Source organism: Elephantulus edwardii, unplaced genomic scaffold, assembly GCF_000299155.1.
Source record: "Elephantulus edwardii isolate Elephantulus edwardi_28Jun2011 unplaced genomic scaffold, EleEdw1.0 scaffold00086, whole genome shotgun sequence".
In the NCBI taxonomy this organism is placed as follows: domain Eukaryota; kingdom Metazoa; phylum Chordata; class Mammalia; order Macroscelidea; family Macroscelididae; genus Elephantulus; species Elephantulus edwardii.
In genome coordinates, this window is record NW_006399836.1 from 8349121 (window position 1) to 8363305 (window position 14185).

The 14185-nt window shown below is 49.6% G+C and overlaps 1 protein-coding gene across 1 annotated transcript in view; it reads left to right on the forward strand.

Annotated features, from left to right (window-relative positions):
* Positions 1-14185, forward strand: part of PLA2G6 (phospholipase A2, group VI (cytosolic, calcium-independent)) — a 69400-nt gene that overhangs the window by 52123 nt on the left and 3092 nt on the right. Inside the window, exons 11-13 of the mRNA XM_006890210.1 lie at positions 248-398; positions 12326-12462; positions 12802-12956. Coding sequence (XP_006890272.1) covers positions 248-398; positions 12326-12462; positions 12802-12956 — 443 coding nt within the window. The remainder of the gene's footprint in view (positions 1-247; positions 399-12325; positions 12463-12801; positions 12957-14185) is intronic.

Sequence of the window (14185 nt, forward strand, 5' to 3'; positions counted from 1 at the left end):
CATCTGTTTCAGAAGTGTCCCTGGTACACAGAGCCTGTGCCACTGACGGGTGCTGTTGAAAAGGGCAGATTTTACGGTTTGTGTCTTTTACTACAGTAATGAAAGAGCCCAGTGCACAGCACACTGGTTGTTGGGTTTTGCCCGAGAGGGAAGGTGCAGAAGTTGCCACTTGGTTAGTGTCCCCTCTGGAGTGGACCCCTGCTGGCCCTCTGGGAGTCGTCGCTGACCACTGACCACTGTGTCCTAGACAAGTCCATGGCCTACATGCGTGGCGTGTACTTCCGCATGAAGGACGAGGTGTTCCGGGGCTCGCGGCCCTATGAGTCGGGGCCCCTGGAGGAGTTTCTGAAGCGGGAGTTTGGCGAGCACACCAAGATGACGGACATCAAGAACCCCAAGTAAGCCTGCAGCCGACCTCACCCTTGGCCCCTGACTATGTTCTGGGGGGTTGTTCCCAGGGCACGAGGTGGGGAGGTCTGATTAAAGCAGGGAGTGAGCAGCTTCACCCTCATCCCGGGGGGTAAGCAGGTGCTCCTCCTACCTGGGGGCGCTCAGAGACACAGAGGGGCACGGCCTGGTGGCCCCATTAGCCTTGGTCATCCTCATGGGGTACTCGTCTTCCTCAGCTTCATATTCTGGCAGTTCCTGTGCGTCTGATCTGCTCCTTATTATTTAGAGGAGATGAGGTTTAGGACACACTCTACACTGACGGCAACTAGGAACATGGCAGAGGAAACCTCGTCCCAGATGGGATCCCACAGCCTGAGCTCTCACCCCTCTGCCCTACCTCCACTCCAGGTTTGGGTGCTCTGAGCCGTCACACCTGTACCCTAAGTTGATATCTGCTTCCCGCTAGGTTTGGGTTGTCGGAGCCGTCACACCTGTGTCCTAGGTAGAGCCCTATATGCTCTAGGTTTGGGGTGTCGGAGCCATCACACCTGTGTCCTGTGCTCTAAGTTTTGGTTGTCAGAGCCATCACACCTGTGTCCTAGGTAGAGACCTAAGTGCTCTAGGTTTGGGTTGTTGGAGCCATTACACCTGTGTCCTAGGTAGAGCCCTGCCCTCCAGGTCTAGGTTGGCTCAGCTGTCACACCTGTATCCTAAATATAGGAATATACTCTAGGTGTCAGAACAGAGCAAGGAGACACTGCATGGTTCAAAATCAAGAAGGGGATCCGTCAGGGATGTATTCTGTCTTCGTAACTTTTCAGTCTGTATGCAGAACAGATCATCCGAGACATTGGGTGTACAAAAAGGAATGTGGCATCAGGATTGGTGGAAGAGTCATCAACAATCTGCGTTAATGCAGATGACACAACCCTCCTTGCTGAAACTGAGGAGGACCTGAAGCGCTTGCTGCAGAAAGTCAAGGACTACAGCCTCCTATAGGGATTGAAGCTCAACATCAAGAAAACAAAGATTCTCACCACTGGGCCAATTGGCAATATCAGTATGGATAGCGAAGAGATTGAGATAGTTAATAGTTTTAGTTTGCTTGGTTCCACAGTCAACACTCTTGGTAACAGCAACCAGGAAATCAAGAAACGAATTGCATTGGGGAAGTCAGCTGTGAGGGACCTCTCAAGAGTACTGAAGAGCAACAACGTCAGACTGGAGACTAAGGTGTGCCTGATCCGGGTTATAGTCTTCACAATTACGTTCTATGCATCAGAGAGTTGGACAGTGAATAGAGTTGCTAGAAAGAGAATTGATGCCTTTGAGCTGTGGTGCTGAAGAAAAGTGTTGAATATACCATGGACTGCTAGAACAAACAGGTTTGTCCTGGAGAAGGTGAAGCCGGAATGCTCCTTGGAGTCAAAGATTCTGAAGTTTCGTCTGACATACTTTGGGCATGTTGCAAGGAGGGACTGGTCCTTGGAGAGGGACATCATGTTTGGGAGAGTGGAGGGGCGGAGCAGGAGAGGAAGACCCTTGATGAGATGGATCGATTCTGTGACTGGAGCAGTGAGAATAAGTGCATTTGGGATGGCTGGGTTAGCACAGGATAGAGCAGCTTTAGAGCTCTTGTACATAGGGTCGCTATGAGTCGCAACGACTCGATGGCACATAACAACAACAACTCTAGGTGTAGGGTTTGAGATTGCATCACATGTCTTGGGGCTACCCAGTCCAACCACTAGCTCCCTGGAGGCCTCCCCAACCTGGCAGTGGAGGGGTTACTGTGCCCATCATGTAGGTAATGTTCACCAGAAGGGGGAGGAGCAGGGTGACCCTGTGACCACAGATCTTCTGATCCTACAGGGGTCACAGGCAGAGTGGGGAGGAGGTGGGTTGGTTTGTCTGGAAGGCAAAGCTCTGTGCGGGAGGACCTGGAGGCCTGAGTCCTGGCCTGCCTCTCACTGAGCCCGTGATCCGTTCTCCGTCAGAACTGAGCCCACTGCAGCCAGGGACCGGACAGGACTGGTCAGGGCCTGCCTCAGCCTGCAGGAACTGACCATGCTCTTCCTGACTGGGAGAAGCGTTCTCGGCATGAAGTGGCTGGACCACTTGATGCCACACATACCTTCTTGCTGGGAGACTTGTTTCTCCTGTGTGCTCCTGAGCCCCTGTGAGCTCGTGTCCAGCTATGAAAGGGCGCTCTGGTGGCTTAGTGGTAAGGAGTTGTGCTGAAAACTCAATGGCATGTGGTTCGAATTCACCAGCCACTCTGTGGGGAAAAGCTGGGCACTCTCCTGTGTCACTTAGAGCCTCTGAAAACCCACTGGAGGGTGGGTGAGAGAGGGGAAGACCCTCGATGAGATGAATTGACAGTGACTGTAACAGTGGACTTGACCCGGTGAAGATGTGGCAGTGGCGCAGGATAGGCCACGATTTCTGTTCCAGCTGAGTGGTGCAGAACAGCAGCCACTACAAGGTGCAGTGAGCCGAGCCAGGATGCTCGCAGCCACCCTGGATGCGCTCAGGAGGAGAGCAGAGCAGGAGAGTGAAGAATTGAAGCCTATGAATCGCGATGTTGGTGGAGCATCGCACATAAAGTCTGGGGAGTCGTGAAAGGGGTACACGCAGAGTGCACCTTGGCAGGGAGGTTGGTCGGGCTTCGTTGGGGCCTGTGGATAGGAGTGGCCGGTCCCTGGAGAAGGCCAGCATGCTTGGTAAAGTGGAAAGCCAGCGACCAAGAGAGAGACACCCCACCCCAGCATGTCAGATTGATATGTGACTGCAGCAGTGGGGAGCAGGTGTTGCCTCTTGTTTTCAGGAAGAGGTAGTCCCCCATCCTCGATTTCTTCCTCAGGGATCTAGTCGAGAACTCGCCATGAGGCTGTGGGCCTGGAGGCTGTGCTGTAGGAAGATTCTCCACAATGACATCAAGTTCTTTATCAGGTTACAAGAGGATGTGGGGTTTCTAAAATTATTTTTTCGTTCGTTTTTATTTTGGAATGTCTTTCTAAGGATTTTTCCATTTTCTCTAATTAAATCTTCAAATGTGCTGGAATAGAGTTGTTTAAAAACTTCCCTTGTTATCTCTTAATGGTGCGTTTTTATATTCTTCATCTTTCACACCTCCTCCTCCATCTGCCTGCTCACAGGGGTTTATGATGGTACGTCATGCCGTGTCAGCCCTAGATCAGCACTGACTGACTCCAGAGCTCCTGGTCTGGTTTGTTTGGTTTAGCTTTCCAGTAAAACAACTTTAGAGTCTATCAGTCTTGTATGTTGCATGTTTTCTTGGAGAAGTGAAGGGTCAGTGAAAGAGTGGAGCACCTTCAATGAGATGGGTTGACAGTGACCTAACAGTGGACATGAACGTGGTGGAGATTGTGTGTTGGCTCCGGACAGGGCAGGGAGTCTATGTTCATAGGACCACTCTGACTCTGAGCTCACTGGCACCTAACAGCAACATTACATACTTGTCTTCTGTTGAATTATTTTCTGCTCTGTATTTCTTCTTATACTTTCTTTAGGATTATTTGATGTCTGAAAAACTCTTCGAATAGAAATTTTCAGCCTTTCTCCTCTTTCAGTTCTAAGCCTGTGTAGTGGTTTCATTCTGTGCCATAATTGTGTTTATTGTCAATAGTTAGAAATTGTTTCTAATTTTCATCGTAGTTTCACTTTTAAGTTACTGGAGATGCATTTCTCGGTTTGTGAATGGACAGGATTCCCGTTAGCTTTTTGTTGTACGTTGCACTGTGGACATGTTCTGTGTGATTTTCAAAAACCTTTTGCCATCTAGCAGATCTTCCATTCATAACAATTCCATGTCCAGAGTAGAGCTGCCTTATCGGCATTTGCAGGCTGTAATCCTTGTGAGATGAGAGCGACTGGTGGGCTTGAATCACTGACCTTTAAGTTAATAGCCAAGTGCTTACCCATTGCACCAGAAGGACACCTCTGTATGATTTAATTCCTTCAAAATTTGTTGAGACTTGGCTTGACGCCCACTGCTGTCAGGTTTTGTAAATGGTGTGTGAATAATTTAGAAGAACACAGATACCAGGCCTGTCTGTGACCATTAAGTCAGGTGGCTAGAAATGTTGCTTCGATCTTCTCTGTCTTTACCAAGTATGTGCCTTTTTCCTGTATCAGTTACTAAGAGAAATGTATTGAAATCTGGTTGTTGAACACTGTCTTTAATACCCTCAAGTAAAATCTTGTTGAGTATAATTCAGAGATGGTTACACCAATAAATAAAATTGTCAGAAATTCACGCTTTATTCAGAAGAGGCCATAGAACGAGGAATATCATGGCTGAAAGCAGAGAATACCAGACGAGAAGTTGATCTGTGTTTAATTGACTCTGCACTGGCATTTAAATGTGTGGATCTTAACAGACGACGGTTAATAAGGGAGGATAAGAATTCCAGGGCACACGGTGTGGTCCTGAGGAATATGTACATGGACAAAGAAGAAATAGTTCAAACAGACTTAGGAGAAACTGCATGGTTTTAAATGAAGAAAGGGCAAGCAAGGTTTTATCCTTTCTCCCTAACTGTTCAGTACGTATATTGAGCAAATAATTGGAGAAACAGGCTGCTTAAAGAAGAATGAGGCATCAGGATTAGGAAACTCTTTAACAGCCTGCAGAAAACTCAGCCTTGGCTTGCTACAGGTGAACAGAACTGGCAGCACTTAATGATGAAGCTTCAAGACCACATACATAGCCTTTCTTATGGATTAGTCTTCAACGTCTACAAAACAGAAATCCTCACAGCTGGACCAGTAAGTAACTTGATAAATGGAGAAAAGATGGAAGTTGTCAAGGATTTTGTTTTACTTGGATGCACAGTGAATTCCCAGGAAGGCAGCAGTTAATAAATCACACATCATATTGCACTGGACTAATCGACTACCAAAAGCTTCTTTAAAATGCTCAAAGACGTCACTTTGAGGCCTAAGGTGTGCTTCATGCACATTCAGAAGCTGGATGATGCATCAGGACAACTGAGGATGAGTTGATGCTGTGGACTGTGGTGCTAGTCAGGAATATGGGCTCCCCCATGGACTGTCAGAAGAAGAAAGCCAATCAGCCTTGGAAGAAATCCTTACAGGCAGGTGTGGTGAGACCTTGTGTCACACACCTTCGGACCTGTTACAAGGAGGGACCAGTCCCTGGGAAAAGATACCGTGCTTGCTGAAGTGGAGGATCAGAAAGAGGAACGCCGTCCAGAAGCCGTGTTGCCACGATGGTTCAGACTCTGGTGAGATTGGGAGGTTGCCTCTGTACGGAGCTTCAAGGTCGCTGGGGGTCAGACCAACTTGATGGCAACTCAAAACAACAACTCGGATTTTTTCACTCATTGTGTCTCTCTTATGTGTTTTGTGACTGCTATTTAATACTGCGTCATGGTGTGCATATATCTGTTGTGTGTATATCTATTTAAATTTTAATGTTTTTCTGATGACAGGAATGTTTATTATGAAGAGAAACTCTTCTCAACTCATCTTAACTCATTGCCATGAAGTTAAAACTCATAGCTGACCCTCCTGTGGGTTTTCAGAGTCTGTAAATTGCACAGAAGGGAATTGTCCAGAGGCAAGTTTTGAGAAGAATTCTCTGTCCTCCCAGATGGGGGGGTGGGGGCTGGGAATCACCCTTTTTTTTCCTCCTACAGAGTAACAACTAACTCATTAAATTTGACTTGGCAGATTGATTCTGTCTGAGAACCTCGTATGGTTTACCTGTGAGTGGATATGGCTGGTCTGGGTGGAGGGTCAGTGAAGGAGAGGAAGACCCTCAACCAGGTGGATTGACACGGTGATTGCAATGGGCTCTTGTATGTCAGGAAGTGTGAGGATGGCACAGGATAGAACAGGGCACAGATCTTTTGTTCGTAGAGTTGCTGTGAGTTGATTCGATGGCACAACTATCATCATTTCTCAAAATTCATAGAGTTTCCGTAGGCGTATGGTTTAGGAAGTGGATGCCATTCCTGCTTCCAAACCTGTTTTACAACTGGGAGCTCAACCAAACACTGTCCACATTGGGAAATCATTATGGTATTTGACACCCCAATGGCACAAGGTTGAGCATCACAGCAAACCCAGATTGCCTCAGTACAGCAAATTGACAAAGACTGATGTACAAAGTAGAAGAATGTTCCTCCAAAATAGAACAACACTAGTCTCACTTTGCAGTTAAGTGTTGTTGGGTCAAATATGACTCATAGTGACCCTATGAACAAAAAAAACCCCTAAAGTCTGTTCTATGACTAACATCAGTTCTTTGTAACAACAGCAGTTATTATTGTATAATTGCTTTGGGGAAAGTCTTCTGTCAGAGACCTCTCTAGAGTCCTGAAGAGCAAAGATGTCAGTCTGGAGACTAAGGTGCACCTGATCCAGGTCATGATCTTCACAGTTACTTGCTGTGCATCCAAGAGCTGGAAAATAACTAAGGGTGATACCAGAATGATCAGTGCCTTTGAGTTGTGGTGCTGGACGAGTGTTGAACATACTGTGGACTGCCAGAAGAACAAACAGGTCTGTCCTAGAGAGGGTGAAATCCATTTGCTCCCTGGAGGCAAAGATTGTGAGGCTCCATCTCACATATTTTGGACACAGGGCCAGGAAGGACCACTGCTTGGAGGGGGACATTATGCTTAGAGGGACAGCACAGGAGAGAAAGACCCAGGATTAGCTGGATTGACTCAGTGACTGGAGCAATGGGATTAGGTCTGTTAGAGACGATGGTATTGGCTCAGGGTAGGGCAGGGCTCAGAGCTAATGTACAGAGGGTCACTATGAGTTGCAGATGACTTGATGACACATCACAACAACAATATATCAACCTATTTGGGTCTGTTTCTTTTTCTCTAGCTTGCTTGCTTTTCAGTCAGTTTGATAAATTTCGATCAATTTGAGTTTTCTCCTTTTCTGTGGTTTTGTTTTGGTGGTATGATTTTTTTTTTTACTTTTTACATGGCATTGTCCCCATTGGATGTGCCATATACACGGGTATATTTGTAGCACATACAGATACTCATGTGTAACTGTTATTATTGTTCAGTACTGTCAAGTCAGAACCGACCCATTGCTGACCCTCCAGCAGGTTTTCAGAGGCAGTAAATTGCACCGGAGGAGATTGCCCATCCTTCTCCATTGGAGCAGCTGGTGGATTCAAACTATGTACCTTCGAGATTGCTGCACAGCTTCTTACCACTAGGCCACCAAGCCCAAGGTGGTATAACTTATCTGTCCACTTGCTGTACAGAGATAACTCGTCGTTGCTGTGATGCTGAACACTGTGACACTGATGTGTCAAATGTGATAATGGTTATCCATGGTGGACAGTGTTTGGTGGAACTCCCCGATTAAAACAAGCCTGGAAGCAGGAATGGCATCCACTTCTGAAATGGCTTGCCTCTGGAAACTCTATGAACAGTGCTCGGGCCTTGTGTTCATAAGGTCGCTATGAGTCGTCTACGACTAGATGGCACCTAACAACAACACAACAACAACCATGTTGAAGTATGATCCCCAAATTTGTGCATGGTCATAGATGTGGTCCCTTTCACTCGCCGACTTCCATTAGTCCTGTCTGTCTGTCTGTCTGTCTGTCTGTCTGCTTGTGTCTCCACTGATAGGCAGGCCCACGTTTGCTATTACTGGCCCTATCGGGTTATGTACGTACATCCTGGTCAGTGGTATACAACTCTTACGTCCATACGTTTCCAGCTGGAGGGAGGTGAGGCACCTGGTTTACCTGTTGTACTTCCTCGGGTTGCCATTCAGATTCTCTGCATTTTCACTCTGGTGCATCACAACACACAGAACAGCCTTTTGCCAAAAGCTCACGTAGTGATTATTCCTTTAGGGACCATCTTCCAAAATGGAATTCCTGCATCAGAAGGTCTTATTGCATCTTAGTTTTCAGGAGAGCTGTGCCATTTCCACTCACAGCAGGATTTCCGGGTTCCTGCTTCTCAAGTGAAGCGGCCGTCCGCCTCACATGCTGTAGCCTGGCGGAACCTTGTCGCAGACCGGCAGCGGACATGGTTAGAGGGCCTCTCCGGTCTTGTCTCCGCAGCATCCACCTTGAAGTTTGCCAGAGTCCGCTCCCTGTTGCCGGGCGCGGCCTGTGGATCGCGTCGGAGCTGCCTTCTAACTGAACAAATATGTACACGGCCTGTTTGTCAAACGTCCCGTCGTATGCCAGATACGCAGAGTTCAGCACGGCGTGTTTGTTTGATGACAATTGGTAGCACACCAGATAAATAGATCTGAACTTTGCTTTTTCCACTTAACCGTAATCATGGTGCTCAGTGCATGTTGGGGTGCAGAGAGCTCCCCAGTTGTTCTTCAGTGACTCAGAGTCCCACTGTGAGGGTGTGTCAGTCGTTTGCGGATGGATGTTTTCATTGTTTCCATAACACATTGCTGAAATAGCCTCGTCTGCTCAAGCCGATCTTCACAGGATGACTGTTGGGTTCAAAGAGAAGCTCCTTGGCAATCCCGAGGATGTACCCATGTGCTGCTCCCCCAGCATTGCAGGGAAGAACTTGTTTGGGGAGGATAGATGGGGTTTTGATCAGTGGGAAGGGCTGGGATTTTTCCATCCAGAAGCAGAAGAGAGAGAGGTAAGATGGCAGCCTGGACAGGTGACAGCTCAGACTCTACGACAAAGACACCTGAGAACAGAGGTACCAGACGTGGGTTCTGGAGTAGAGGGAATCATGAAAGAGCAGCTCAGACCAACCAACCAAAGAAACTGGAGGAAGACAGATAAAGAGCTGGGAGGCGCAGTGAATGGGAGGGTCCTGTTGACAGTTTGCAGGCAGCTTTCCAGTCAGGGCATGATGACGTGAAAAGCCAAGACTGCGTAAGTGGGGGTGTCGAAGGGAACTCGAGGTGTTAAAGGGAACTCAGGCGGACCCTCTGTCTAGGGAAGTGATGGCCTGCTCCAGCGAGACCCAGACTCCTTTGGTGACTTACCCCTGAAGAGGAGGAAGTGGTGACACGTGAAGCTGGCCACAGGGCTCTGGTGGCCCGTGGTGAGGGACTGCGCTGCACACCTGAAAGCGTGTGGTTTGAATTCTCCAGCTCCTCGGCAGGAGTAAGATAGCTGTCTGTTGCTGTGTAATTTACTGCCTCTGAAAACCTTCTGGAAGGTTGCCTTCAACTCCATGGTACAAAACAACAGTAAAATTGGTGGGATTTGGAGCTTGAAAATCAAGACCAACAAGAGGCCCTGAAGGGAATGGGGTTCAGGCTGGCACCCACCTTCCTTTCATTGGTCACTTCACCACTGGGCACTGATCCAGGCATGGTCACTTGCGTGGCCTCGTCTCTCCAGTCCCCGGAGCGGATGGTCACTCCCAGCAGCAACATGAAGACGCCCCTCGAGAACCAGCCAGAGAGGCCTCGGTTTGGACCATGAGTTTCAGAAACCCACGCTGGAGCCTCTCCCGCTGCCCCTGCTCTGCCTGCCCCACCCATTTCCGTTCCAACTTGGCGGTCAGTGGGACTCAACTCAGAGCAGATGGTCCTGTGTGATGACCACAGGACACCAGTGAAGCGGACACCCTCCTGTCTGCTGCACACGTGCGTGCGCACACACGCCATGGGGGCCCCAGGACACTCCTGATCTCATGACTGCCTCTGCCAATGGTGAGCATGGCCCTGGCCTTCACCCCACAGCTGAGCATGGAGCTGGTGCACGATGCACCCCGGCCAGGGGCTGTTACCAGACTGGTTCCCAGATGCAGAGATGTTGGCAGTGAGAAGTAGGAGATCTTCAGAGGTCACCAGTGACAGGGCTAAAGTGCCTGCCGTGTGGCAGTGGGTCCAGTGACGTCACACTTGTTTGTTATATCATTATTTGACCAGGCAGTTGGACTGTGTGGCCTACAAATCGCTCAAGTTCTCTTTTGAAGATGACACAGAAGGTGTGTGCAATGTCACATTGTCCCCCTTGCATCCTGCTCTCAGCCTGTGTGGAGAGCTTGGGGTGCTTAGACCTCTGGAACTCCAGCAGTAACACCAAGGTTCCAGCATCAAGTCGGACCACAAAGGGGGCGCCTGCCCTGATCTGAGAGCACGAGACTCTGGGCTGGCCATGAAGTTCCGTAGGGGACTGCAGCTGTGTGTGGGTGTGTGACTTTGGAGAGCTGTGAGTGTCCCAGGACGGTGAGTCAGCCTGGTTGCTGGGCCCTTGTTGACATCTTCCCGGGGTTCTTAGTGCTTAATTAACTGCCTGTTGGAGACCAGTGCCCACCCTGTCACTTACCTTCCCATCCTAGAACTCAATGTCTGCAGCCCTCATGTCCACGTATGCACAGTGTCCACTTGTTGTCATCATTGCTGTGGCATCCTGGGTGCCATTCTGTGCCGGCTCTGGGCTAAGTAGTCTAAGTTTATCCCACTGTGCACCCACCTAGCATTACCAGAGTGTTTCTATCTTTTCTGTCTCAGATGAGGCGGGGGAATGTTTCTGGGTTTGAATGTTGTTTATTCTCAGCGGTGTGGGTGACAGCTGGAAGCTCTGTGCTCACACGTACGTATGGCAAGGCCTCTGCCATCGAGTAAGTGCCAATGCATGGTAGTCTTCAGGTTCTGAGGCTGCAGTCCCTCCAGGAAAAGACTGCCCGTCTTTCTCTTGCGGAATGATGAGTAGACATCAATTCGAACCATCAGCCTTTCACTGCGACCTAACACATGATGTTATTGAGCGTGATGTTATTGTGATCCCTGTCCTGCGCCATCCTCATCATCTCTGACACACTTGAGCCAATTGCTGCAGTCACTGTGTCATTCCACATCTTTGAGGGTCTTCCTCTCTTTTGCTGCCCCGCCCACCTCCCCGGGCATGATGTCCCTTTTCAAGGAATGGCCTCTCCTAACATGCCCCAAGTGTGTGAGATGTAGCTTGGTCATCCTTGCCTCCAAGGAGCTCTCTGGCTGCATCTTCTCCAGACATACATGTATGTGTTCTCTTGGCAGTCCATGGGTTGGTCAGCACTCTTCTCCAACACCACAGCCTAAAGGCATCACCTCTTCTTCTGTCATTCACTGTCCAGCTCTCAGATGCATAGCAGGTGATTAAAAAGACCATGGTCTGAATGAGATGCACCTTAGTCTTAAAACCGATATTACTGTACTTAAGTTATTTCAAGTTGTTAAACTCTAGGAAGTCAGTTACGATTAGGGGCCAGTGTGGCCCGCTTCAGGATGAGGTGCAGGCCAAAGACTTGAGATGCGGTACCTCGCTTGGTGGCGGCTTCACTCACTTCCTGTGCTGTGTGGTGTGTAAAGAAAAGCATTAGAAGAAGCAATCCTGGAGCATGCACACAACGAGAAGACTGCCCTTGTCTTTGCTGCTGTTGAAGGTCCGTTAAAATCCGCATAACAGTGGCAGCCTGCCTGTCCACTCAGGACGGGAAGTCGTTACGTCTCAGTTGCCGTGGAAGGAATGATTTGTAATGCCTGTTACTTCTAGGTGCTTTAAGAAGATTTCAAAAATAGCTGACTACTGATACTTGTCACTGAAGCAAACACAGCCCCTGTAAAAATCTATATGACAAATTCTCACACCCAGGACCAAGGGGAGGTCCTCTGTGGGTGCCGGCCCTGTTGTCCAGGCCCCAGGACCGAGGGAGGCCCTCTGTGGGTGCTGGCCCTGTTGTCCAGGACCGAGGACCGAGGGGAAGCCCTCTGTGGATGCCGGCCCTGTTGTCCAGGCCCCAGGACCGAGGGAAGCCCTCTGTGGGCGCTGGCCCTGTTGTCCAGGACCGAGGACCGAGGGGAGGCCTTCTGTGGGTGCTGGCCCTGTTGTCCAGGGCCCAGCGGGTAGGACAGTGCTGGACAAGGAGAAAGGTGGGTTGCAGGCCCAGAAGCGGCTGGCTGTAACTCCTGTGCTTCCCTCCAGGGTGATGCTGACAGGGACGCTGTCCGATAGGCAGCCGGCTGAACTCCACCTCTTCCGGAACTATGATGCGCCGGAATCGGTGCGGGAGCCCCGCTTCAGCCAGAACGCAAACCTGAAGCCGCCGACCCTGCCTGGAGGTGGGAATGTGTGAAGGCAGTTGGCCCTGGAGACGGAGGGGGTGGGGTGGCAATGCCAGGCTTACCCCTCAGGCACCCTCATCACCATCCATAGCATCACCACCTTGCCTGATGTCACCCAGCTCTTACGGGCTGAGGCCAGGAAGTGCTGAGAAGGCACAAGGCCTCTGGCAGCCTCCTGGAGGCCCAGGGTCCCCACCTGCACCAGATGGGGTGGCTTTGTCATCCTGCTCCCAAGGAGCCCTCAGCCTCCAGCTTTCCCACAGCCCGTGCACACGTGCTGAGCTGAGGCAGGCTGGGTTACACTAGCCCCTTAGGCCACCCTCTCTTACCCCCCAGAACAGCTGGTGTGGAGGGCAGCCCGCAGCAGTGGGGCAGCCCCCACCTACTTCAGGCCCAATGGGCGCTTCCTGGATGGTGGGCTTCTGGCCAACAACCCCACGCTGGACGCCATGACTGAGATCCACGAGTACAACCAGGACATGATCCGCAAGGTGAGCACCACTGGAGGGACATGGACCGAGGGACGGGCGGTGGCGTGAGCTTACACCAGCCGCATGAGCTCACACCGGCATCGCATCATTGGTGCAGTTCTGTCTCATGCGGGAATGTGGTTGACGGTCCCTGCCATGGGTCAGAGGATTCAGAACCCCAAACCCTACAAAATGTGATGTTGTTGTTAGGTGCCGTTGAGTCGAGTATGACTCACAGTGACCCTATGAACAACAGAGCTGAACCCTGCACCAGCCTCATCATCCTTAGACAACCAAGCACGTTGCTACAGTCACTATGTCAGTCCATCTTGTCGTGTCTTCCTCTCTTATCCAGACCCTTCACCTTTCCAAGCATGATGTCTTTTTCCAAGGACTGACCTCTCCTAACAACATACCCAAAATATGTGAGACAAAGCTTCACATTTTTGCCTCTGTTGGTACTTTTTCCAAGACATATCTGTTTGTTTATTTTGCTGTCCATGGAATTCTTAGTATTCTTCTCCAGCCCCACAACTCAAAGGTGTGGATCCTTCTTCTGTTATCTTTATTTCTTGTCCTGTCTCAGATGCATAGCAAGTGGTTGAAAAGACCATGACTTGAATCAGGTGCACCCACACGTTTTCCTGTCTGGGTTTTAGTGGGAATCTGATATCCCAATTTTAAAGTGTTCTGCCATCTGGTGGAGACTTGTATAACTGAATCTAAAGAAACAGGCCTCATCCCATTCACCTTAGCGCTGGAGACCTCCTTGAGACATACATGTCCCACTAGGATTGTTCACAGCTTTAGTTTGCTTGGCTCCACAATCAACACTCTTGGTACCAGCAGCCAGGAAGTTAAAAGATGAATTGCATTGGGAATGTCAGCTGACTTTCAGAGACCTTTTCAAAGTACTGAAGAGCAGCTATGTTACTCTGGAGACTAAGGTGCTCCTGATACAGGCCATGGTCTTTGCAATTATTCACTGTGCTTCAGAGAGCTGGACACTGACTAGGGAGGATAGAAGGAGAATTGATGCCTTTGAGCTGTGGTGTTGGGGAAGAAAGAGTATTGAATGTACCATGGGCTGCCAAGAAAACAAACAGATTCATCCTGGAGAGGGTTAAACCAGGCTACTCCTTAGAGGCAAGGATTCTTGGGCTTCGTCTGACATACTTTGGACATGTTGCAAGGAGGGACCAGTCCTTGGAGAGGGATGTCATGCTTTGGAAGTGGAGGGACAGCACAGG